Below are 26,798 nucleotides of genomic sequence, written 5' to 3'. Positions count from 1 at the left end.
AAGGTGAATGAGCTATGGCGTAATTTAAAACACACCTTTGTGGTGCCTAAGAAGTTTCAACTTCTCTACCCTTTTGCGGCCACTACGATGGCGCACTGGTGTTTGCCTCCTCAAATGGATCACACGGTGGCTAGATTGAATAAATCTACCCTTCTCCCTGCCGAGGACTCCCCGGTGTTTAGGGATCCTACTGATAGGAGACTGGAATCTCTTGCCCGACACGCCTACATGGTGGCGGGTTCCATGCTCAAGCCTATTTTTGCCTCGGTGATGGTGGCTCAGGCTGTGGCGGATTGGACCAAGGTGCTCAAACGCACCCTCGTGGCCGATTCTGCCCCTCCCGCTACAGTGGAGATGGTGGATCAGATCTACCGTGGGGGTCATGTATTTGTGCGATGCGGCTCTAAATGAGGCCCCTTTGGCGATACGCCTGTCCAGTGTCGCTGTGATTAACCGTCGCTTAATTTGGTTGAATTGTTGGTCGGCTGACCAAAAATCAAGGAAGACGGTGGCTGATATCCCCTATGCGGGATCTCGCCTTTTTGGGGAATCCCTGGATGAATTGATAAAAGGAGTCACTGGGGGTAAGAGCACTTTGCTGCCCCAGAACCCTAAGGGTAAGTTTTTCCGCGGTAAGCGGGCCCCCTCCTTTAAACCTACTCAGGGGTCCTTTCGTGCCTTCAAGGCACAGAACAAGGGAAAACCCTTCAAGGGCCAAGGTGGCCAGAAGAAGCCCTGGTTTGGCAAGCAAAAATCCGGCCAGGCCGGTGCGGTGGCTCAGTCCGCCTCTGCCTGAAGGGGCGCCCTCACCCATTTCAGGGGTGGGGGGACGTTTGCGCGGTTTCCTCCAACCTTGGCTGCTCCGAATCACGGACAGGTGGGTTCAGGAAATCATTTGGTCAGGGTACAAGATCGAATTTCTGTCACGGCCGGCAAACAGATTCTTTCCCTCAAAACTTAATTTGACCCCAGGGTGGTTACAGGACCTACATCAAGCGGTGCAGGATCTTCTCGCTCAAGGGGATGATCGTCCCAGTGCCTCATCGGGACAGGTTTCGGGGGTTTTTTCTCAAATCTGTTCACCGTGCCCAGAAAGGAGGGCAAAGTGCGTCTGATTCTGGACTTAAAAGCGCTGAACCGCTTCGTGCGCGTTCGAAAGTTCCGAATGGAATCACTCCGCTCGGTGGTGGCCTCCCTGAATCCGGGGGAGTTCCTGGCCTCTATAGACCTGAAGGATACGTATCTACACATCCCCATTTTCGAGGGTCATCAGAGGTACCTCCGATTCGCTATAGCGGAGGAGCGTTACCAGTTTGTGGCGTTGCCTTTCGGTCTCACTTCGGCTCCAAGGGTCTTTACCAAAGTGTTGGCGCCTGTTCTGGGCCTGTTGCGGGCACAGGGCATTGCGGTCTTGGGATATCTGGACGATCTCCTGTTAAGATCGAAGGCCAGTCAGAGCCTGCTGCGCGATCTGTCCACTACGGTCCAGACGCTCCAAGTGTTCGGGTGGACCATCAACATACAGAAGTCGACCTTGTCGCCTTCGGTTCGTCTCCAGTATCTGGGAATGGTCCTGGACTCTGCTCAAGCAAAGGTGTTCTTGCCGGAGGACAAGCTCCGGACCCTGCAGAGCGAGGTCAGGTCCCTCAGGGACAACGAATCCTCGTCACTCAGGACCTGTATGCGGACATTGTTTTGCCTTCGCTTTGTGCGAATCCTAAGCATCCAAAGGAGGTTGCCTTGCATTCCTTGGATGTTGTCTGGGCGATCGGGGTTTACCTGTCGTCAACTGAATCCTTTCGGAAATCGGATTCTCTCTTTGTCCTTCCTGAGGGACCTCGGAAGGGTATGGCTGCGTCTGCAGCAACCATTGCCAAATGGATCAGACAGACCATTGTACAGGCTTACTCGTTGCGGGAACGGGTTCCTCTCTTGCCTGTCAAGGCGCACTCTACCAGATCGGTGAGTACGTCCTGGGCCTATCGGCATCAGGCCTCGGTGGCCCAGGTGTGCAAGGCTGCGACTTGGTTGTCGGTGCACACTTTCTCGAAGTTCTACAAACGTAATGTTCTGGCATCAGCTGATGCATCCTTTGGCCGCAAAGTTCTCTGTGCGGCAGTTCCATAGGGAACCCTGGTTTTTGTACGGGTCCCTAGCTGTTGGGGTTGTTTTCCCCTTGGTTATTTGTTTTCCTGGGTTGTTGCTCATGTTGAGCCCTTTTTTGTTACCCAGAAGGTTACCTTCTTGTACATGTAAGGTTGCTTTCTCTGATGGGGTACTGCGTTGCTTTTCTGGCGGTTGCGTTGCCCACCCCTCCCCATAAGTGAAGACTGTAAGAGTGGGCGGCGACTGTCGGAGGACGTAAGGGAAACCGGCACAAAACCTTCAGGTCTTCTAAAAAGATGAAGATGAAGAGGAATTCACCTTTCAGCAAAACATGAACCAAAGCATACCTCCAAATCAACAAAAGAATGGCTTCATCAGAAGATCAAAGTTTTGGAATGGCCCAGCCAGAGCCTAGACCTGAATCCAATTGAAAATCTGTGGGATGATCTGAGATGTTCTGTGGCACAGGAGATGCCCTTGCAATGGCAGATTTGGAGCACTTTTGTGGGGAATTTTTTCCAAGGCAAGAAATGCCTTGCTGCTAAAGTCCTACCCTAAAAGACTGAATGCTGTGATAAAATCCAAAGGTGCTACAAACTATTTGTTTTAAGGGTGTGCATTTTTATGCAACCATGCTATTGTAATTTTTTTTTTTTTTTTAAATGTCCCCCCTTTTAAATATTTCAGTTTGTTTTTAATTAAATAGCACAGAGTATAGGTTACATTAAAGATGGAAACAATTCTGAAGTTATTTATCTTAGATTTATTTTTATTTTACATCTCAAAAACCTGGCATTCTTACAGGGGTCACGGTGTATGGACTTTATATCCACTGTAGGTACAAGACTGAGGGGACTGATTTCATGCAGCTGTGATGAAAAGTCCCTCATCCAGAATGTAACTATCCCCTGTCTGTGCCTCTCTCCTAAAGCCTGGTACACACTAGAATTGCTTTTTTTATTCAACCCAGCGGGCAACACAGAAAAAAAAAAAATTAAGAGCTCGGGAGTAGGGCCTGTACTAACAGTCTGATGTTAGTAAAGCGATCTCCCCACCGACAGGGGGACGGCCCCCCTACCAGAACACATTGGTCAGTGCTCTCAGCCACTGGCTAAGAGCGCTGATTGGATGCTGATCGGCAATCCTTTTTTGATCATGCCCCTTTGACAGAAGCAGGACCAACTGTCATACACAGGGGCCAAATGTCAAATGGTTTCTATTGAACTAGCTGATACTGCCTGTTATTCAGCCTGTGTGTAGGGGGCTTAACTTCAAGCTTCCCAGAGTTTTTTACTGTATTGCCAATACACAAGCATTGTCTCTAGCGTCTCACCTTTGACCCCCCCAAAATCTGTTTTGTGGATTGACAAAATCCACCGAATCCAGTGTCGCATCTTTCTCTATCTTTATCTTTATCTTTATATTTGTCTTTCTGACAGTTGTCACAAGCAAGGGGATATAACGAAAAGGGTTTGGGACTTTAAATGAGAGGCAGGACTAAGCTGGCAGGGATAAAACATTGCACATTTAATAGTATAACAAATTGTAACATGTTGCAGAATGTAAAATAGTTGAGTATGCATGAGAGCTGGTAAGTGATACCCAAATCCAGGTTGAATAAAAACCAATACATAAACATTTCATAGAGTATTGAAATAGCACACATGTGGTAATGAAGTCCATAGTATCCCCGGGGATATCCCCACCGGGAGCTGAGGGAGCACAAGCATGGCGGAGCGTGGCACCAACAGGTTAGGTGAGTATTTGAAGTAATGGGGTAAAAGGAGTCTTTGCTGTAGCAGCATATAAAAGTGTCTGTCAAAAGATCTATAGAGAGTATACATGTATGTAATATATATTGGATCGAATATAATAGTGCTGCCAGCACAATAAAAATAAGTGAAAAAAAGAGGATAATTACGGATGGAAATATAAAAGAATGAGGTGAGTGAAAAATGAAAAAATTGGAATGTAAAGGCCAACCAAGGGAAAATATGTCCACAAATATGGTGGGTGATTGAAAATGGGTTAGTGGGAGTCACAGGAAATGACCCAAATGGTGAAAATGCCAAAAATGTTGCCTAAAGAAGAAAAAGGAATGAAAGGAAAAAGGAGGCAAGCAAGGGGATAGGATCTTTGTTTCCTCTTCTTTATTTCCTTGATAAAGGAAAAGGAATTGGCAGCACTCCAGGTTGAGTCAAAATCCAGATTTATTGACTGGACATCCAAATATGACAATCGTGACAAGGTAGACGTGTTTCACACACTGACTGTGTGCTTAATCATTACAAATGATTAAGCACACAGTCAGTGTGTGAAACGCGTCTACCTTGTCACGATTGTCATATTTGGATGTCCAGTCAATAAATCTGGATTTTGACTCAACCTGGAGTGCTGCCAATTCCTTTTCCTTTATCAAGTTTTCACGGAGGTGAGCCGGGGCATGCACTGGTGTGAGTCATCAGGCAATTACACCACCTTGAGCAGTGAATTCTTTTCTTTATTTCCTTACTGTAAGGGCTCTTTCACACGGCCGCTCCGCTTGTCCGCAAATCATCCTATTTTTTTGCGGATGATTTGCGGACATAATGTAAGTCAATGGCATTGCGGATGTCAGCGGAATACCATCCGCTGACATCCGATTTTCTTCCTTTCAGTTCTGTTCCGTTTTTTGGAATGGAACAGAACCCTATTTTTCCTCTGTGTAAAAAACGGAAAGGAAGGAAAATCGGATGTCAGCGGTGTCATCCGCTGACATCCGCAATGTCCATAGACTTACATTATGTCCGCATATCATCCGCAAACGGATGGGATGATATGCGGACACACGGAGCGGATGACAGAAATGTCATCCGCTCCGTGAAAAAAAAAAAAAAAGTCCCGCAGCGGAGCTTTCAAACGGAGCGGCCGTGTGAAAGAGCCCTAAGGATAGCAAGTGTTCTCATCCTGCTTTTCTGGTTGCTGATGGCAATACATAGTAGGTCAGTCATTTTATGCTATCACAGAACAAAATACTACTTACTCAGATTGGGCTACATATTGAGTGCCTCAAAGCTGCCTTTCTTTATGATGATGATGGGAAATTATTTCACTAAGGGGGAGATGGGGTCGGTCTTGAAATAAAAGAAGAGGGTGAACTCAAGTAACATGTTCTGAAGGTACCCACAGACCCTGAAGATCCGACTGTACAATGTTTCTGTGGAACAGTCAAGCAGCAGCCACGTCTACGGTTGGTCAATAGTTAGGCAGCTTGGCGTCTGTAGTGATGGTCAGTAGTTAGGCAGCTTGGCGTCTGTAGTGATGGTCAATAGTTAGGCAGCTTGGCGTCTGTAGTGATGGTCAATACTTAGGCAGCTTGGCGTCTGTATTGATGCTATTGACAAGGCTGTTTTACCATGTTGCCATTTGTGGGATCAAGCCTACAGCAACAGCTTTAGAAACCCTAAGCCTCAAATATACCAATTACGATCAAATTTTTCTTGTTTTGTTTCCCTCCTTTTGACTACATCTGGACATTTGTGGCTAAAAGGTAAAGCTAAAGGAGTACAGGGAATGAGGAGTCTGATGACGCTCTATATGCTTCAGAAAACATGAAACCATCTCTCCTCCTGTTTGGTTGTCTGTGTATCCTAAGAATAATTCTGTAGACAAAGCAGACCTAATGCTGTCTCCAATAGTGCAGCCTGGCACAGGAAGGGTGGGACTTGCATGGAGAGATTTCCCTTTTAGGGATGTTAGATGGACTTAAAAATGTTGAATTAAATTTTTTTTGTAAAAACGCATTTGCGAACACATTCGGCTGAAGAAATATTTTTTCAGTTTCTCTGCCCTGGACTTTTGTAAGTTTTATCTTTCCAAAGAAAAATTTCTCTATCGCTCATTGACAGACGTAGTCTTGATTCTCAAGAGCTGGGTTATGTTGTCTCCGCAGGAGTAGGACTAGGCAGAAAGACAAAACGTTCTGGCTCCACCTTAGGGGCAGTCCCTGAGGGTATATCCTCCCTCTCTCTGCTACAGGGAATCAGTTTTTTTCTGTCTAGTCAGGAGTAAGGACCTAAGTTCCTTGCTGGGATCTTTTGGTCCTGGCAAAGACTTTTTTCTTTAAGAAAAAGACATTTTTTAGGTAGTTTTTTCTCCAGTGTTTTTCCTGTGAGATCTTCAAGCAAAAATGCCGGACTGGGCGACACTTGTGGTCACCCCAGCCGGCCTACGAGCGCGCGCAGACCATGGCATTGCGCTTGGTCGGCCGCGACACATTCAAGTAAGTATGCGGGGCCGGGCGACGGGCTGGATGTTGAGATCCAGTGGTCACCCCGGTTTTCTGCCTACGAGCGCGTGCAGACCAGAGCTCCGCGCTGGGTCGGCCGCGACGGAGTCCCAGTGGAGGGACTGACCTTGCGAGTTAAAAGTCTCGCTTGGACGCCAGGAACCAGAGAGTCGAGGCGTCCGGAGTGGTCCACAAACCCCCACCCCGGTGGAGAGGGTATTGTGAAGAGAGGGTGCCTGTCGGTTCGGTATGGTGAGTAAACGTTCCCTTTTTCCTCGTTATGAGGCAGTATGTATTATGGGCCCCTCCATACATGGTCAGTATATATCTGATACTTACAAGTCCCCCTTGTAATACAGCATGTGTTTGTGGGAAGTGGACTTGGTTTGAGAGCTAACACTCTACCCAGCAGACTGTAACATTACAGCAGACATAGGAGGTATAATCCTACCTTATTTGTAGTGTATCTCCTGTAGATCCATATATCGCCGCTTAGCAGAGATGCAGGTGGATGTGCTGGGAAAACGATTTCGGCGGTCCGCCGCCATTTTGCCGTAGACCAAGTACATGTATGTCCTCAGGTCACGCCGGCCGCCATGTTTTTGGAGTCTTATGTCTCTTCTCTGTGGGCGGCCATGTTTCGTGAGCCCAGCTACCTCGTGGAGAGCTAGGAACGCCGGAAGGCATACACAGGGGGCGGAGCCACGTCCTTCTACCCGGGAAAAAGCAACAGCTCCTTCCAGTCTGTGTAAGACAGACGCTGACTGCAGTTGGTTGGAAACTGCACTGCATCGGTTGGTGAGCCTTGGGGGTCCCTCTCTCTCTGTGGGATCGAGAAGCAGGTACTCTGAGGGGCGCTATTGCGCTAGGGGGAGACACACAAAAAAAAAAAAAAAAAAGAAAACGTTTTTTTGTTTTGCTGGCAAAGGTGTCCTGAATTAACATGGACCCTGCCACTCATGTATCTCCTCCGGATCCCCTCGAGGGGTCTGCGGGATCCTCCAGCACCCCACTGACAATTGAATCATTGTCAGCTATTATGGAAACTTTTGTGTCCCGAGTGGAAGTGGCTTGTCAGGGACAGGGCGCAAGAAAGCGACCCCCGCCTAACCCCTTATTATCTGAAACCTCGGATTCAGACTCTGAGCCTATTTCTGCAGTTGCAGGTACCTCATCTGGGATTGGTGTCTTGGGTCCTGTCTCTTCAGACAGCGAGGAGGATGTTTCGGCATCCGCCATAGCCCAAGAGGAAGCGTTGGTAAACGCACTCATTGTATCTGTTCAAGAAACCTTAAGGTTACAGGGTATTCCATCGGAAATAGCTGAAACTGAAATCCCTTTTGGGACTAAAAAACGCATCAAAGTGGCGAAGGTTTTTCCATTGCCCAAATGTTTTGGCAATCCAATCGAAGAAGAATGGCGTCTGCCAAAACGCACTTTTACTATTTCTAAACGCATTGACAGGCGTTATCCGTTTGAGGAAACCCTCATTAAGAAATGGACAGAACCACCTGTGGTGGATTCACCAATTGCTAGATTGAATAAAGCCACGGTTATTCCTCTAGAAGACGCTCCGTCTTTTAAAGATCCAGTGGATCGCAAGATAGAAGCTATGTCTCGCACCATGTTTTCCTTGATTGGATCAGCTTTCAGACCTATAATAGCTATTGGTCTGGTTTCGCAGGCTGTAACTGAATGGACCAAGTGGTTACGCCGGGACTTAGAAGAGGTCCCTCAGGCGGTATCAGATTTGTTGGAACAAATGATACAGGGGTTACAGTTTGTGTGTGATGCGGCGTTAGACGCCACTCCATTATTGGCGCGAGCATCAGTCTCAGCAGTGGTTCTCAGGCGTACACTGTGGCTAAAAGGTTGGTTAGCCGACCAAGGTTCCAAAAAAGCATTGGCTAATATCCCCTTTTTAGGAGAGCGTCTATTTGGAGCCAACTTAGATGAGATCATTAAAGATCTCACGGGTGGAAAGAGCACCTTTTTACCGCAAAATTTTAAAGGTAAAGGAACTCGTCAAAGACGAGGGCCTTCTTTTTCTGCTCACAAGAGGTTTTTTCGTCCCGCGGGTGAAAAAACGAAGTCCTCCAAAGCTCCTGCAGGAGGCGTCAGGGGTCGTTGGTCGGGCAAGCAAAAGCCCGCCCCCTCCAGACCTGAAGATAAACCGTCCAAAGCCTGAAGGTGCGCCCCCACCCATAACTGGGGTGGGGGGACGTCTTCGCCGGTTCCCGGATCCATGGCTTTCCAGAATCCCGGACAAATGGGTTTGCGAAGTCATAAGGTCAGGGTACAAGATCGAGTTTCGATCTCTCCCACCGGCGCGATTCTTCCCTTCCAATATCCGACTATCCTCAGATCGTTTAGAAGATCTGCGGAGAGCAGTCACAGATTTACTACAACAAGGAGTGGTAGTCCACGTTCCTTGGACAGAACGGTTTCAAGGGTTTTATTCAAACCTATTTACAATACCCAGGAAAGAGGGCAAAGTGCGTCCAATTCTGGACCTAAGAGCACTCAATTCTTTTGTCAACATAAGAAGATTCAGAATGGAGTCCATTCGCACAGTAGCAGCCTTCCTGCATCCAGGGGATGTCCTAGCGTCCATAGACATCAAGGACGCCTATCTTCACATTCCCATTTTCGCAGGACATCAGCGGTTTCTACGCTTTTCCGTAGAAGAGAACCACTATCAGTTTGTGGCGTTACCTTTCGGTCTCGCCACGGCTCCGCGGGTCTTCACAAAGGTGTTGGCCCCAATGTTGGCACTTCTGCGCCAAAGAGGCATATCGATCCTTGGTTACCTAGACGATCTTCTGCTTCATGCAGAGTCTCCTCAGACCTTGCTACAAAACATAGAAATTACTATGATTTCTTTACAGGAATTCGGGTGGCTGGTGAACCAGCAAAAGTCATTTCTGGTTCCCACCCAGAGGCTCGAATATCTGGGTCTAATTCTAGACACAGTCAGGACAAGAGTTTTTCTTCCGGTAGGGAAACTCCGAAAGATTCAATCAGCAGTCCAGTTGTTACTGTCCAACAGCTGGTCTTCCCTTCGGACTTGCATGAGGGTTCTGGGGTTGATGGTGGCTTCGTTCGAAGCAGTCCCATTTGCCCAGTCCCATACCTGAATTCTTCAGCAAGAGATTCTTCTCAGATGGAATCGGAATCCGGAATCCCTGGACAATCAGATCCGATTGAGCAAACAGACCAGAGAGTCTCTGGTCTGGTGGCTTCGGTCTCCGATGCTCAGCCAGGGAAAGTCATTTCTGCCAATATATTGGACGATAGTGACCACGGATGCCAGTCTATCCGGATGGGGAGGAATTCTCGGTCAGTTATCTGTCCAGGGACTTTGGTCCCCGGAAGAATCCAGGTTACCGATAAATGTATTGGAACTGAGAGCGATCAGACTTTGTCTGATTCACTGGACCGAGCAGCTCCAGGGCAGCCCGGTTCGGATCCAGTCGGACAATGCCACGGCCGTGGCTTATGTCAATCACCAGGGGGGCACCAAGAGTGTCCGAGCGGCCAAAGAAGTGGCTTGCATTCTTCGCTGGGCGGAACGATTTGTTCCAGCAATCTCTGCGGTGTTCATTCCGGGGGTGGAGAATTGGCAGGCAGATTATCTCAGCCGTCAGACTCTGGATCAGGGGGAATGGTCCCTCCATCCAGACGTTTTCCACCAGTTGTGCCTACGGTGGGGCACCCCGGATGTGGATCTGTTGGCATCACGATTCAACAGGAAAGTTCAGAGATTCGTGGCTCGCTCCCGCGATCCTCTAGCAGAAACCGCAGACGCACTGATCGCCCCGTGGGGGCAATACCAGCTAATGTATGCCTTCCCTCCTCTCGCGTTACTGCCAAGACTTCTTCGCAGGATAGAGGAGGAAGGAATTCCAGTAATTCTGGTAGCTCCGGACTGGCCTCGTCGAGCTTGGTACGCCGACGTGGTCAGACTGGTGGCGGACGTCCCATGGAGACTTCCTCTCAGGGAGGACCTACTGTCTCAGGGACCGATCTTCCATCCTGCTTTACGATCGCTGGCTTTAACGGCCTGGCTATTGAGACCCAGGTGCTGAAGGACAAGGGATTGTCAGCTTCAGTTATTCCTACTCTAGTTGAAGCAAGGAAAGCGACTTCCAGAAAGATTTATCATCGCACATGGAAGTCCTACATTGCATGGTGTGAACCTTTGGGGTTCCGTCCTCGGTCTTATTCGATTAGTCGAATATTGGCTTTTCTGCAACAAGGGGTTGAGCAGAAACTGGCCTTGAGTACTATCAAGGGTCAGGTCTCAGCATTAGCTATCTTCTTTCAGAAGCCTTTGGCGACTCATTCCTTGGTGCGGAATTTCATCCAGGGGGTGCGACATCTGGCTCCGCCAGTGCACGCGCCGTTACCCCCCTGGGATCTTAATTTAGTGTTGTCTGTTCTTCAGAAACCTCCCTTTGAAGATATTAGGGAGATTCTTCTACCTACGTTGTCCCAGAAGGTGGCCTTCTTGGTGGCTATTACTTCTGCACGCAGGGTGTCAGAACTGGCCGCATTATCTTGTCGTTCACCATATCTGGTGGTTCATAGAGATAAGGTGGTTCTTCGTCCGAATCCATCCTTCCTACCAAAAGTGGTTTCAGAATTTCATCTGAATGAAGAAATTGTGTTACCTTCCCTGTGTCCTAAGCCCAGTCATCCGCGAGAGTTTGCTTTACACTCCTTGGATGTGGTCCGGGCGATCAGGGTATACTTGAAAACGACAGACTCGTTTCGCAAGACGGATTCACTTTTTGTGATCCCAGATGGACCCAAAAAGGGGTTGCCTGCATCTGCCGCGACCATTTCCAGATGGATCAGACAGACGGTAGTACAGGCCTATTCTATTAAGGGTCGGGAGCCCCCGTTCCCTGTTAAGGCGCACTCCACTCGGGCACTTAGTGCGTCATGGGCCTTTCACCATCAGGCGTCAGTGGTCCAGGTGTGCAAGGCGGCTACCTGGTCGTCGGTGCATACCTTTACAAAACATTATAAAGTTGATGTAATGGCATCGTCTGATGCCTCGTTTGGCCGCAAGGTTTTGCAGGCCGCAATTTGAGGAGACCAGTGGTCTACCTCGAGGATTTTTTCCGTTGGAAAATTTTTCTTTAGTCTCATTCTTTGTTTATAATGAGCCTTTAAAACTTCTAGTTTGGCACCGGTTGGGCCTTCTAGATTGGATTTGATTTTGTCAATCCCACCCCTCATTTGTGGCACTGCTTCTGGATGTCCCAGCTCTTGAGAATCAAGAAGACTACGTCTGTCAATGAGCGATAGAGAAAAATGGATTTTTGTAAGATCTTACCGTAAAATCCTTTTCTCTTAAGCTCATTGACAGACGTAGTACCCGCCCCTCTATCATTGAGTTGGGTTGGGTTAAATTCTCTGTTACTGCTTTAGAACAGAACTGATTCCCTGTAGCAGAGAGAGGGAGGATATACCCTCAGGGACTGCCCCTAAGGTGGAGCCAGAACGTTTTGTCTTTCTGCCTAGTCCTACTCCTGCGGAGACAACATAACCCAGCTCTTGAGAATCAAGAAGACTACGTCTGTCAATGAGCTTAAGAGAAAAGGATTTTACGGTAAGATCTTACAAAAATCCATTTATCCCACTCTTCACAATAATGGCTTATTCATGTCATCAGTTTTGAGCAGCAACTTATTTTTGAGGATGAAGCACACGAAGGGCAAGAACCAAAATATCGGATGAGCACCTTGAGAATTGCTACTAAATAAAACAAATCTGATATTGATGCGTTCGTTTCTTAAAAACAGTGTCAAATATCTCACTAGTTTTTATGTTGCCTGCTTTTTACTTTTATAATTGAAACTGTTTTTTAAAAAATGAAGTTTTATTACTGAAATATGTACATTATCTATCTAAGTCCGTGATCGGTAACTTGTGATCTGCCAGGCTTTTTCTGCTCATCAGGTATCCATATTGGTGGGTATTTTATGTGTGGCCCAAGACTATGCTTCTTCTTCCAATGTGGCCCAGGAAGGTCAAAAAATTGGACACCCCTGTTATACATCATGAATAAACAGACATATTTTGCAAACCATAAATGATACATAGACAGCTGAGACCTCAAGGCATGAGGATCTGCAGCTGGAAAGAAAAAACAGAAGCCAAGGTGTGCAAGCAATCCTTTATAGTAATCCCTTTTTTCCTTTGTTTGCAGTGGCAAGCTTTTTAACATCATCTGCCTGCTGGAGAACATTGATGTGGTCTTAAAGTGGTACAAAGAGAACATTCCTTCTGTAAGTTCTAGCGATGGTGAAGGGTAAAAAAAAATATCCTGTGTTCCTTTTTAATACCTTATTAAACCTAATCAGCCCGGATTAACTCCCTCCTTTTTCTATTTAACTATTAATATTAAAACGTTTTTTTGTACATAACTTATGCTTTGTTATATAAATATTATTTTAGTGTCCTAAACAGGACAAATTCTAGAATAAAATGCACTTTTTATCTACACGACCTCTTAATATTTTAACGTGAGCACTGGTCAAATTAGAAAAATAAGCTTTTTTTTCAGTTTCTCTTGTATCTTTTGTCTGTAGATTGCAAAGAAATAAAATAATCTTTGCAAGGCAATATTGGCAAGAGAGAGCCTTGTTTGTACCAAAACGTGATGTACAAATGACTTTATTTTAAAGTAGAACTATAGGCAAAACATTTTTTTTTTCATTTGGATAGAGTAAGGGGAGGGTTATAACCCAACAGGTTTTGTTTTTGTTTTTTTTGTTTTTTGCCATCTGTGTCCCATTGGGGAGATATACCTTAAATTCCGGGCCCATAGCCAAAACAGGAAGTGGGAGGAAATCCCTCCAAAATGAAGGAATTCCAGGGCGTCACTAGAACTAGTGTGCCTATTGGAAGATTTCACCTCTTCTGTTCTGGTGGCGTCAATGCAAAATTTGGGGTTTTCTTCTCTTTTCATTTTTGATGACCACAGTAAACAGGTCAAATAGAGAGGAGAATTCTCCCTAATGGGGAACTTACAGAAATAAAAACCTGATTGGTTTTCTAATCCCTTTCCACTCTATCCAAAACTCAAAAAAAAATAAAAAATGTTGCCTTTAGTTATACTTTAAATAGTGACAAAGTCATGGAATCTATAGGCCCACAGTTGAAAAGTAAAAATTGCTCTAGTCCATAGGGAGTATACAGGTTTGAGAGCTGAAGTGGTTAAAGTTGGAATGACATGACTGGGGATTTCAAAGTCTGGATGACCGTAGAAAATCAGGATTATTTATGCTGTGTCTTTTTCCACAGAGGTTTTATCCGCATGTAAAAGGCATCATGGATCTTCTGCAGGTGGTAGAGATGGAGAACCGCTTTGAGCTTTTACCTCAGATCTGGAAAGGTAACCTAAATCAGATGTATAGTAGTTCTGGTGTATGCTGCACTTTTTTATATATATATATATATATATATATTGCAGCCTTCCATTACTAAGACATGCTGTACTTCAGTTCATGCACTTTACTACAGAGCAAGCAGTTTGTTTTAAAGCATTTGTGAAGCATAATTGCCCTGAAAGCTCTGCCTATTCCACTTGTTCAATACAAGCAACCGAATTTCTTATGGACAAAAGATGGAAACCCATGCCATGTTCCCATTGTGGGAGCATTCAAGTTTAAAGTGACTCTAAGCAATATGCTTATTCTTCAAACATAATCCATACACATTCACTTTTTGATTGCCCTGTAATCTATTTTTCATTAAACTGTTCCTTCTGTGTTCTTCCTTGCAACATTGAAGGATGCTGAGAGCAAGTACTTTTAGGAGTTAGAAATACATGTAGCAGCCTCCTAGGTAGGTGCTAGGAAAAGCATATGTGTGGCCCTGTCTGCTTATCAGGGGGGGCCTGATCAGTCAGTTAGGCTGTCATGTGTTCCCAGGTGTGGTCTGTTGAGTCTGGGGAGTCTCCCCACTGTATCCAATGAGGGCTCTTGTTAAACAGGAGGAAACCTGGCCAATAGAACACCAGGGCTTATATCTGTCTCAGTGGGCGGAGTTTGCCACAATGCACCCTGGGACCGGATATAAACCTGAGGGGAGCAGGTGACAGGAGGGTATTTGGCGGGAAGCAGAGTCCCAGGAGGAGGCGGACGGCTGTCTCTCCTCCTGTCAGAGCAAGTGAGGGTGTCCTGGGCGGTCGGCCTAGAGGACCAGAGGCTGAGCTGGGCTACAGGAAGGATCCAGAGTGCTGTGGACCGAGTGGAGCTGCTGGGCAGAAGTTTCCTGGAAAAACAGTTTTGTGAGTACTCAAAACTGTCCAGGGGTCTGCCTGAGAGAGGGGACCACTCCAGAAGGTCAAAGGGATCCGGGGGCCAGCTAACCAGTATTGGTGGCTTAGAAAGGGGATGCCAGTGTCTAAGCCCTGAAGATTAGAGAGAGAAAGAGGGCGTCGGTGCAGGCCCTGAAGTGTGCAGAAGTGTATTCAAGTAGCTACCTCAACAGGAGTAGGGGAGCTTGAAGAGGACTCTTTTAGTCAGAAAGCAGTCCCAAGTCAATTCAGCATTAACATGCATCCGGCCAGTGTAAACGAGTGTCAAGTCATTGTGATAGGCATTCAGCCAGCGTCAAGTCAGTGCCAAACAGCAGTATTCAAATGTCTCCGCCAAACTAGCCTAGCTTAGTTCCAGGATTATCCCACTCATCCCTTCTCCCATACAAATAAATATAAAAAACCCAAAAGCTACTGGATTGGTCATTGTCTCAGTGCTCACATTTGGAGAACATGCTTAAATGTGCTGTTGTTGCTAGCGGTAACCCAGGGGGACCCATATCCAGCAAAACAGCTGGGAATTGTGCTACATTTGGGGGCCCGTCCGGGATTTCCCCCCTGGTTACTCGGTCAGTTGCCCGTGACAATGGCCAAAAGAAAAGTTCAAAATCTCAGTTTTTGTGTCCGGGACTTTATTCCAAAACTCAAGCCAAGTGTGAGGTCAGCTCTGCAGGAGGTAAGGAGAGTGGGATGAAGACTTGGAGAACATGCTTAAATGTGCTGCTGTTGCTAGCGGTAACCCAGGGGGACCCATATGTAGCAAAACGGCTGGGAATTGTGCTACATACATAATTGAATACAATTTTTGTTAAACCAGGGTTTAGTGTCACCCAATATTTGGGATTAACCAAAGATGCAGCCTGTGTCATTTAATATATGAAACACCCCACATTGCTCGGTAATGCAGCAGATTATCTAGGGAACTGATGAGTCTCTCTGCAGTTCTTGGTTCAGCTTGCTACTTTTTTTGTTATAGTTTTTAGATGTTTTAAAAAAAAAGGCCGTGCTATTTGCCCTTTGTATTTTAAGACCCTGTCACCTTGTTCACGTGCCAGGGTCTTTATAAAGTAGTACTAAAGCCTACATTTGTAAAACAGAAACAAATCTTTGTAGACTACTTCAATACAGAAGACTAAATAATTATTTTCCATACAGCTCAGAAACACTTTTTCCTGCCGCATATTCCGGTTCATGTGTGCCACTTCCATAAACTTCCGAGTGGGGCAGAACGCACAGGAACCTGGAGGATGAATACCCCTTTATTCAATAAACTTGCCTGACATGATGATGATGATGCTGCCTGAACTACACACACCAGGCGCACTGTCTGCTCTTCCTCCCGCAATGTGTTTGACAGCAGCTTTAGAGGCAGAGACATAGAAGCCACTTGTCAATTACCTCTCCTGGAGGAGGAACAGAGGACGTGTCTTGTATGTATTTCAAACTTCTCGGTCTGCCTGTGCACATTGGCACAGGCAGTGTCCTCACAACCCCCCTAGTTGGAACCCACAGAGGGGTTCCAACTAGAGGGGGTTGCACAGAGCATGCACAGAGGGGTTGCTGCATTGAACCCTGTAAGGGAAAGGAGCCACCCTAAAACAGGAATAGCACAAAGGGGATTAGCAGTTAGGCATTCAAAAAAATGACATTTTAATATTACTTTAAAGCCCACTCCCAAATAAGTTATTCTCACCCTTGCAGCGCTATTGTGCTGCTCCTCCTTTTTTTTTTTTTTTTTATCATACATCCCATGACACAGAATATTATCATAGCCATTACTTTAGGGGTTCTATTGCCACCTTTAGGTGATTGGACACAGCCAAAGGAAATCCCCCAGCCCCCCCTCCGCCCCCCCCCCCCCCCCAGCTACGGAAAGCTTTACATTTTTTGCTAGTGCCTTAGGTGATGGTCATGTTTGCGGGATTAAGAGATAGGCTATTTCCAGATCAATTGCCTATGGCTTTCTACACTCAGAGGAATGGTACCTGGACCCTGCACTGGATACGCAGGGATTACCTGTAATGTTGCTGGTCACCACTGGATCTGGACAGGACCCTGCACAAAGATATATTGCCTTGTGAACTGGTTAGGTGTTGTGTAAGTCCAGGGCAGTGATCCCCAGATGGGAAGTTTAGTTACTGAAGGCCCCTGAGGCATTGCCCGCTGTGATGGTTGAAGAATGCACCCCTTAAGGGGGTCTTACAGCATGGGATGGTGAGGGTCCTGATGTAGTCTCTCCTAGCACCCTCCCTTATCCTGCTGTGTTGAACCGCCAACCTCCCCATGCGGGACCTTTTTAATGTGCTAATATTTTTATTCTACAGATGTGCTGTTTTAGTCTCGGTTCACACTAATACGGCTTTAAAGTCGCCCAACTTTGAAGCCACGCCGCACAGCGCGACTTCATCGCAGCTTGCAAACGACTTCTTTAACAGAAGTCAATGCAAGTCACTCTGAAGTTGCCCCCAAGTAGTGCAGGAACCTTTTTCTAATTTAAAGCGACTTGAGTCGATCCTATTAGAAGGGTTCTTTTGCACTGAGTGGGGCGCGACTTGTCAGGGGACTAAGTTGCCTGACAGGTCACCCCAGTGTGAACTGGGCCTTACTGTGTGCCTCCTAGGCCATCCTTAGCTCTACATAGCAGTAATGGAGCATACGGGCGGTCTGAGAGGCTCAGGGCGCCAAATACAGGAGGCAGAGTTTTTTTTTCTCCACCTGCGTTTACTCTCAGAGAAGTTAGACCACGCACGCCAGTGCAGTACACCTGGTGACATCACGAGGGGGGCGGAGCACACTCTTGGAGCCATCTTGAACCCACATGTGGGGCAGCAGAGCTATTCCTCTTGGGTTTTAAAAGGTCTCTCATTTTGGGAAGTAGGCCACACTGTATATACTGCAAATTTCTCCAGTATGATATAAAGGCATGTACAGTATATAAATGATCCTGTTCATGATGTAATGCTTTTCCAGATCTCTTCTTGATTGGCCATTCAAACAAGGATCAGTTGATCAAAGAATTTCTCCAAATAATGGCGAGAGAGAAGCAGAATCCAGAGGTAAAATTCCTTGACATTATTTTTAAAATATTATAAGTCTGTTGATGGAGATCAATCATGTTTGATAAAGCACAGAGGCAGTCTTGAAGCTTAGCTTAAGTTGGATATAAAAGAGACAAATTGGTGCAGCTCTGTACTCATTAATACATTGTTAAAGTGGAACTTTTACTTATAACAATTTGATAAAAATAATGTTCCTTAGCAAGGAACATACATTCCACATGAATAACTTTGCTGTGCTGTAAATTGGCTTCAGCATTGCTCCTGTTTCTTCTTGCTGGAGGCTGCCATTTTGCTGAAGCCCAGAGCCCCTGAGCAGCAGTAAATCTTTAGGCTGTCAGCAGATCAGCCTCTACATTTTCTGCACTGTGCCTAAAAGTAGAGAGCAACTGAGCATGTGCAGAGCAAGTTGAGACAGTGTAATTCTAGATTTTAAACAGTATAGGCACTTATTTTTAATGTTTTAACATAGCTATACACATTTTCTTTTACATCATGTGGATAGCCGAGTGCGTGTGCAGTGCTTACCTGGGTAAAAGATGGCATCACGATGCCGTATGGGAAGGAGGCAAGGTGGCAGAGGGAGTGTGATACTTGGGCCGTGTTCTTGCTGGGGAAACCTTGGGTCCTGCAATACATGTGGGTGCTACTTTACACTTACCACCTACCTGTTGCAGACCAATTACATCCCTTAAGGAAATTGCATTCTCTGATGGCAGTGTCCTCTTTCAGTAGGATAATGCGCCCTGCCACACTGAAAATTTAGTTTAAGAATGGTTTGAGGAACTCCACAAAATTGAGGTGTTGACTTGGCCTCCAAATTCTCCAGATCTTAATGCAATTGAGCATCTATGGGATGTGCTTAAAACACAAGTGGAGGCCCCACCTCACAACTTACAGGACTTAAAGGATTTATCACTCATGGCTTGTTGCCAAATACCACAACATACCTTCTAGTGGGGTCCTTGCCTCGACAGGTCAGGGCTGTTTTGGCACAAAGGGGGGAACCTACTGAATATTAGGTTTCTGGTCATAAATTTTTGGTTGATCAGTGTTTTTTATCGGACTCTTAATTTTTATCTTGTCATTTTTGCAGGATTACTTCTTTTAATCACAAGTTTACTTTTGTACCCAACCTAACAAACTGTGTGGTTAAAAAATAAAATCTGTTAAATCTGTATTTTTTTTTCCAGAATAATACTTTAAAGCCTGAAACAATTATATATTTTCAGAAAGCAGAGGCCTTGTAAAATAAAATGATAGCAGTTGCAATTCATTATTTTGCTTGATATTTAACCAGTTTCTGTCCGGCCTATAGCCAAATGATGGCCGAATGATTTGACAAATTGACGATCTGGGTGGATGTCATGTGACGTCCTCCCGGATCGTGCCTGGCATGTGGCATGATCTGTCACCGGCTGTGTCCATTGGATACAGCTAATGACTGATCAATGTGCCCAGCACCTTGTGATCGCTGTGACTAATCACAGCAGATCACATGACAATTGTCATGGCTTCCTTTTTATGCCGTCCATTGTATATAATTGTGTTGCTAGCTGTGATTGGTCACATTGATTACATGGTACAGACGGGGCCAATCACAGCCCATCTGTACCATGTGATTATCTGCAGCCAATCACAGCTAATCACAACAAAACCAACTGAATGAATTGGTTTCATTCTGTAAAAAAACTTGCTTATACCAATGAAATTCACTGGTATAAACAATCATGATATCATCTTGTTAAAAAAAAAATCCTGATCACTTCCTGAGAGTAGTACAGTGATACTGTGGTACACCATATTGATCTGGTCAGTGTGACTGTCACCAGTCAGTGTCCCTGATCACCGCCACACCCATTAAATTATAAGGTTATACTGCACTGATGACAGTGTATTAAAAAAAAAAAAAATTTTAATTTAATTTAAATTTTTTCATTTTCCAAAACATTGTGGCAAAAAATTACACATTCAAAAAATGTGCTATGCCTCTTACTAAATACCTTAAACTTTCTACTTCCAAAAAGGGGTAATTTGGGGAATATTTGTACTGTCCTGGCCTTTTAGGCCTCAAGAAATTAGATCGGTCATCGGTACATCAGGCATGATCAATTTTCAGATATGTACCATAGTTTTTGGATGGTATACTTTCCTACAGACTAAATAATACACACTGATTTGGGTTATTTTCACAAAACAAAATGTAGCAGAATACATTTTGGCCCAAAATGTATGAAAAAAGATTATTTATTTGCAAAATTTTATAACAAACAAGGAAAAACACGTCTTTTTCAAACTTTTCAGTCTCTTTTTGTTTAACCACTTGCCGACTGCCTAACGACGATTTACGTCGGCTGTCAGCCCCTCACAGGCAAAGTGACGTAGTACTACGTCGCTAGCCTGTGAGGCTCTAGGGAGCGAGCGTGCCGCTGGAGGCGCGCTCCCGGACCCCCCCCCCGCGAGTCACTAGCGATCGTCGGGTGGAGAGGGAGAAAGGCAGGCGGCTAATGTAAACAAAGCCGCCTGTCATTCTCCCCTGTGTAACAGCACAGATCATACGGTCCTGCTATGTAGGATCGTTGATCTCTGCTGTTACACACACAGCCACATCCAATCACAGTTAGAATCTCGCCCCTAGAGACACACTTAACCCCTCCTTCTCAAATAAAGTTAACCCCTTCCCTGCCAGTGTCATTTTTACAGTAACAGTGCATATGTATAGCACTGATTACTGTAGTAATGTCACTGGTAACCCCAAAAGTGTCAAAAATGTCAGTCAAGGGTCCGATCTGTCCGCCGCAATGTCGGAGTCCCGCAAAAAAAATCGCAATGTCGGAGTCCCGCAAAAAAAAATCGCAATGTCGGAGTCCCGCAAAAAAAATCGCAGATCGCTGCCATTACTCTTTAAAAAAAAAAAACAATAAAAATGACAAAAATCTTTCCCTTAGTAAACGCAATAACTTTTGCGCAAACCAAACAAAATATGCTTTTTGCGATTATTTTTATTTTTTTTTACCAAACATGTAGCAGAAAACAAATTGGCCTAAAATGTTAAAAAATTTTGATATTTACATTTTTTTTGGGGAATTTCATATAAAAAAAAATGTGAAAAATATTGTTATTTTTGCAAAATTGTCGCTCTTTTTTTGTTTATGGCGCATGATCGAAAAATCGCACAGGTGATCAAATACCACCAAAAGAAAGCTCTGTTTGTGGGGGAAAAAAGGACGTCAATTCGGGTACAGCGTCGCACGACCGCGCAATTGTCCGTTAAAGTCACAAAGTGCCGAATCGCAAAATAGGCCCTGGTCAGGAAGGGGGTAAAATCTTCCGGGGCTTAAGTGGTTAACAAAAAAAAAAAAGCCCAACGTGATGAAGTTCTGTTTGTGTGGGAAAAAAAAAGATAATTTCATATGGGTATGGTGTTGCATGGCCCCGCAAATGTCAATCAAAGTGTGACAGCACTAAAAGCTGAAATTGGCCTTGGCAGGGAGGGAGTAAAAGTACCCGGTATTGAAGTGGTTAAAGGTACCCTAAGATTAATTCTAGTACACACAAACCCAACATCCACCATACCAACACCTTCTCATTTGGGAGAGAAGACTTCACTGGCTTTAGGCTTGTGCCTTGTCAGTGACTCACTAGGTAGTGACCTCAGGATTATTCCATGGTTTTTTGGCATAATGCAAGTGTGTTTGAAAGCTGTATACCTGGCTAGATAGAATATTGGTCAACAAGTTATGGATGTTGGACACGCCAAGCAAATTCCTGGTTCCTTTCACACAGGTGTTCCATCTAGAACATGATTAACATGGATATAAAATGAACTGCAATGTATCCCTATGGGTGGCTGAATGTAAACTGACCTGTGTCTGCCTACATTCGGGTTCACCAGGCCGAACAGAACAAGTTTTGCTGCCACGTCCTCTTCTACTAACGTGACCAATTGGATGTGGGTGGATCTAGACAGATGCACAACCACTTACATCTGACCACCCATAGAGATTTATTTCTGCATCACAATATGGAGGAAAAATCAGAACAGACATGGGATTTCATATATATGACATCTGTTTGCATTCTGATTTGACTCAGGCTGGGTTCACATATGTGCAAATTGGATGCAGTTTTTACTCAATGGAGCCAGTTACACACACAGCCGGGGCGGTAGCGGTGCGAATTCTAAAACGGTCCTGTCAGGGTTGCCAACCTCCTGCAGCATTTTTTACTGACCAAACATGGGAAATTTACTGACGGAGCACATTTTTTACTGACAACCTGGAAAATGACAGAGCTACTGTTAAAAAGGAAGACATTCAATATGTAAACCGTATAAACATGATATGGAAACACTGGCCATACCCATAAGAAGTAATTTGCCTGGTTTACACTTACAAAAGTCAACACAGCATGACAAAATTATCAGCCCCAAATATTTAAGGACAGTTGTAAAAGTCACTGATATTTACAAACTGTCAGTAAATTTACTGATGGTTGGCAACCCTGGGTCCTGTGCGTTTTTTGGGTCCAGTTTAGGTGAGAATTCAGGAAAAAATTTGAACCCGAATTGCACCTGAACCAGTGAACAGGAATGCACCCGGACCCCTGGCTGGAAACCGCAGACTCGCATATGTGAAGCAGAGGGTCAGCCCAGGATCCCCTGCTGAGACTAAGGCTGCATTCACATGTCAGCTTATAATTCAGAGATTTATTGCAAATCGCGGGAAAAAAAAAAATGGAAGGTTTTTTTTCCCCCCAGTACAGTGCTTTGTTAAAATGTGTCACTAAAGAATGACTAAAAAGTAAAAAAAAAAACAGCAGTAAAAGAAGAGGTAAGCGGAGAAGGAGTGAATTATGGCTGATAAGGGTTAACTAAGGTACACCTAGGAACACCATTTATTTTTAAACTTGCAACGTTGCTTTAACAATTTTATCTACTTTGAATGGACCAGAGAAGTTAAGAAATAATACAATTGTTTCAGTTTTAAGTCTTCTTGATATGGCAGGTGCTGAGTGTCAGGATACAAAAGGAACAGCAGGCGCCCTCCATTTAGGCTGCATTCACATGTCAGCTTATAATCGCGGGCAGAACCGCCGCGGTTCCGCCCGCGATTCGGAGATTTATTGCAAATCGCGGGACGCCTAGCGTTGCCCGTTGATTTGCAATAGCCCCCCAAACGCCGAGCGATGTTGCCGCGATTTACGCCCGCCGAATCGCGGCAACATCGCGCAAACAAAATCGCGGGACGCAATACGCTCCAAAGAAGCTCTTGTACTTTTTTGGAGCGTATTGCGTCCCGCGATTTTGTTTGCGCGATGTTGCCGCGATTCGGCGGGCGTAAATCGCGGCAACATCGCTCGGCGTTTGGGGGGCTATTGCAAATCAACGGGCAACGCTAGGCGTCCCGCGATTTGCAATAAATCTCCGAATCGCGGGCGGAACCGCGGCGGTTCTGCCCGCGATTATAAGCTGACATGTGAACGCAGCCTAAATGGAGGGCGCCTGCTGTTCCTTTGTATCCTGACACTCAGCACCTGCCATATCAAGAAGACTTAAAACTGAAACAATTGTATTATTTCTTAACTTCTCTGGTCCATTCAAAGTAGATAAAATTGTTAAAGCAACGTTGCAAGTTTAAAAATAAATGGTGTTCCTAGGTGTACCTTAGTTAACCCTTATCAGCCATAATTCACTCCTTCTCCGCTTACCTCTTCTTTTACTGCTGTTTTTTTTTTACTTTTTAGTCATTCTTTAGTGACACATTTTAACAAAGCACTGTACTGGGGGGAAAAAAAACCTTCCATTTTTTTTTTTTTTGTAATAAAAACCAAACTTTTATGATTGTTATGCGCAGTAGAAATGATAGAAATAACTTGACCTTTTTTTTTTTTTATCGACAAGAGCACACAGGGGTATCTTTATAAATGTTTTCGCCCAAGATTCACACTTTTTTTTTTATTGCATTCAATTGAAAAAATGGGTGATTCCAGGGTGAACAATATTGTGTGAAAACATTTACAAATTGAACCCCTTGCCTCCTGGGGAAACTTTTCGCCTTTGCCAAATACTGCATTTCCTCCGTACCTTAGTGACCGGGGAGGTAGACATTACCTCCAGAACTTTTTTTGAGAATCAATGTCTGCGTGGGGTGGAATCACGGGGGGTATAACGGCACTCTATGCGCTTTTCAATTATCAAAATCACAAACTTTCATACCAGCGGGCATGGGAATCAGATCTGGGAGAAACGATTGAGGAGGAGGACTGGACAACCTGGTCAACCTTGGTGCACAAAGGAATACTTAATACCTCCCTAGTGGAAGCCAATTATAAGGTGTTGTCTCGCTGGTACCTGGTTCCGTCCAAACTAGCGAAATTGTATCCTGGGGCCTCTTCCCTTTGTTTTAGGGGCTGTGGACAGGTTGGTGATATGCATCATGTCTGGTGGTCCTGCCCGAAGGTTCGGCGCTTTTGGATCCGGGTATTTAACCTGATCCACTCAGTGACGGGACAAAACGTCCCCAGGGCTGCGAAAACAGCGCTGTTTGCCGATCTCGACGGGGGGATCCCCAGACATCTGCGTACCCTCATTTTTTTTTATCCTCTTAGCTGCCAAGATAACCATAGCACGTTCCTGGAAGTCGCCAGTCCTCAATATTGTGATGGTTAAAAATAAAATATCCTAGATCATGGTCAATCAAAAATTGACTAGTATTCGTAGAGACACTCAGATAAAGTTTGAGAAGGTGTGGAACCCGTGGGTGGCTTATCTACAGGCTCCTTGACAGTGGGGAGGCATGCTATGTTTGCATTGGGGCTCAGACCGGGGGGGGGCCTCTTACTTTTCTCCTCTTTCCCCCTTTTTTTTTTTCTCTCTTTTTCGTTCCATTTTTCCCTTTCTTTTCCTTTCCTCTTTCTTCTCTATCCTATTAGCTTGGTTCTTTGATTGGGACAACCCAAACCGCTTTGGACGGTCTCTTTACAGTTCATTTTCTCCCATGCTGTTCTGTTATGTGAGGAGTGCTGGCGATCGCCACTTTGAACAAATTTATTTGACACGAGATATTATAGATTGGGATCGCTGTGCATATGTATGGGACACTCTTGCACGTTATTGACATGTTTGTACTATGTTGCCATAACCTTTCTTTACTTGGCTTGTTGGCTGTTCCAATTTCCTACTTTTATATGTTCTTTTGTAAAATCTTCAGTAAAAGCTATTGAACATTAAAAATTGAACCCCTTGTTTTAGAGAGGCCAAACTAGAACATAAAATGCATTTTTTAAAGCGGTAGTATCCCGCTTTTTGGCACTTTAACCTACAGGTAAGCCTATAATAAGGCTTACCTGTAGGTACAAATAATATCTCCTAAACCGGCACGGTTTAGGAGATATTTACAGTGCATGCAGCCGCTCGCGCGAGCGGCGCATGCGCTCTGAAGGTCCGGGGGGACCTTCAATTAACTTGCCGGAAAAATCACTCCAGCGCGCATGCGCGGGAGTGACGTCATCGCGGCTCCGGCCAATCATCGCGCCGGAGCCGTCTCTTCTGGCCAATCACCGCGCCGGAGCCGCCGAACCCGGAAGAGACGGCGAGGGATCATGGCAGCGCCCGCAGTGATGTCCGGGGGTCCGTGTCGGGGCTTCGTTCTAAGGTAAGTTACACATAATGGGCTAGTATGCGATGCATACTAGCTCATTATGCCTTTGTCTTGCAGGTTTTTTTTTTTTTTTTTTTTTTTTTATGTTTTAGGGTTTACAAGCGCTTTAAGACCTTGCCAGGACACAACTTTATTTTGTACTGAAGGACAAAAAAAATATATGTATTACTTTGTAATTTTGCAGTAATTGCTAATTAATGGGTCAGCAGGAGGAACAAGAGGACCAGCTGGGTGGGAGGTTTATTGGATTCTGTTTTACACCACAGAGGAGTCGAATTGAATCAGTGCTGAGAACTCTGCAACAGTATAATCCTGCTTTCTTTTCTGGGTCCTGCCATTTTAATTTTGCTAACTTCCTGATGGCAGAGTAACTTTAAGGGTCTCTTTTCTTGTATTCAGCTCCAGAATGAGTTTGCCAATATTGCTGCATCCATGAAGTCCATCTATGACGCTGCAGACAGCTCATCATCCCAGCTGAGGCCATCTGCCGCTGTCTTAGGAGATATCGCTATCCTGCTGTGCAGAGCTGGGAGAAGTGAGGAAACCTGGTGAGGATGCTGTGCCGGTGTTTTGTAGAAATCACATCTGTATGATTTGTCTGTTTGTAGATATGCACTTTTATGAGATGCAAGGATATTTGAAAGCCAGATCCTTAAAAAAAAAAGTTGCTAGAACAGGGTGATTATTATTATTATTATTATTTCAGGTTCTTATATAGCGCTGTCAATTTACGCAGCACTTTTACATATACATTGCACATTCACATCAGTCCCTGCCCTCAAGGAGCTTACAATCTAAGGTCCCTAACTCCCATTCATACATACATACATAGTAGGGCCAATTTTTTTATACAGGATCCAATTAACCTACCAGCATGTCTTTGGAGTGATGGTGAATTGTTTAACCATTGAATATATCATGCCTTCATTTTTCTCTCTGTTGTTTGCTATCTTTACTACAGGGTGACGCTGAAGTCCTTCAGGTCCCAAAATCTGGTTCCTGGGTGAGTCTGCTTTGTTGAGAATCTATAATGTCCATTCTCTGGGACTTTGACAATGCTTGCATATGAAAGAAGGCCACCAATAAGCTGAAACTTGTAGTTGTACTCCTACTGGAAATACTCAAGTTAAGGACTCCTAATTGTTTCTTGTAGGGAGCTCTGTTAACTCGGCAATTAGTAATTTTGTCAATTACTTATGAGCATTAGCTAGATTTTCACCTCCATTCTTGTTTTTATCTATATGTTATTAGAAGAAACTGAATTTGCGAGTTGTAGTGTCGTTTGGACGGGTATAATACCAGGTCTGCCTCCTGATCAATTTAACCCACGCCTGTTTATTTTACTTATCCCCTTTGATCCGTAGAGGAAAGAG

General features: G+C 45.0%; 1 protein-coding gene across 1 annotated transcript in view; it reads left to right on the top strand.

Moving 5' to 3' along the window:
• Positions 1–26,798, top strand: part of PTCD3 (pentatricopeptide repeat domain 3) — a 111,735-nt gene that overhangs the window by 73,187 nt on the left and 11,750 nt on the right. The window contains exons 18-22 of the mRNA XM_082258492.1: positions 12,594–12,672; positions 13,691–13,781; positions 17,679–17,764; positions 25,825–25,973; positions 26,387–26,428. Coding sequence (XP_082114618.1) covers positions 12,594–12,672; positions 13,691–13,781; positions 17,679–17,764; positions 25,825–25,973; positions 26,387–26,428 — 447 coding nt within the window. The remainder of the gene's footprint in view (positions 1–12,593; positions 12,673–13,690; positions 13,782–17,678; positions 17,765–25,824; positions 25,974–26,386; positions 26,429–26,798) is intronic.

This window comes from Pelophylax lessonae (genome assembly GCF_965119305.1).
Source record: "Pelophylax lessonae genome assembly, chromosome: 1".
Lineage (NCBI taxonomy): Eukaryota > Metazoa > Chordata > Amphibia > Anura > Ranidae > Pelophylax > Pelophylax lessonae.
Note: the sequence above shows the minus strand (reverse complement) of the source record. Positions and strands in the feature narration are given on the sequence as shown.